General features: G+C 68.0%; 1 protein-coding gene across 1 annotated transcript in view; it reads left to right on the top strand.

The window, feature by feature from the left end:
* The window catches only part of ATP5B (ATP synthase, H+ transporting, mitochondrial F1 complex, beta polypeptide), a gene marked incomplete at both ends in the record, with an annotated part of 3,425 nt that overhangs the window by 2,147 nt on the left and 981 nt on the right, over nt 1-297 (top strand). Inside the window, 2 exons of the mRNA XM_010296856.1 lie at nt 50-172; nt 253-284. Coding sequence (XP_010295158.1) covers nt 50-172; nt 253-284 — 155 coding nt within the window. The remainder of the gene's footprint in view (nt 1-49; nt 173-252; nt 285-297) is intronic.

Genomic DNA, 297 nt, shown 5'->3' with positions numbered 1-297 from the left:
CCTGCTCTCCCACCTTGTGCAGCCTCTCATGGGCTCTGTTCCCTCCCAGGTGTCAGCCCTGCTGGGGAGGATCCCCTCCGCTGTGGGCTACCAGCCCACGCTGGCCACCGACATGGGCACCATGCAGGAGAGGATCACCACCACACGCAAGGGCTCCATCACTTCAGTGCAGGTGAGAGCAGGGCCAGCCCTGCCGCACCGGGGAAGCCACGGCCCCCGCCTTGGGCCCACCGTCCCCTCCTGCCTCCACAGGCCATCTACGTGCCAGCTGATGACTTGACTGACCCCGCCCCCGCC

The sequence above is a fragment of the Phaethon lepturus genome, unplaced genomic scaffold (genome assembly GCF_000687285.1).
Source record: "Phaethon lepturus isolate BGI_N335 unplaced genomic scaffold, ASM68728v1 scaffold25301, whole genome shotgun sequence".
NCBI classification, from domain to species: domain Eukaryota; kingdom Metazoa; phylum Chordata; class Aves; order Phaethontiformes; family Phaethontidae; genus Phaethon; species Phaethon lepturus.
Note: the sequence above shows the minus strand (reverse complement) of the source record. Positions and strands in the feature narration are given on the sequence as shown.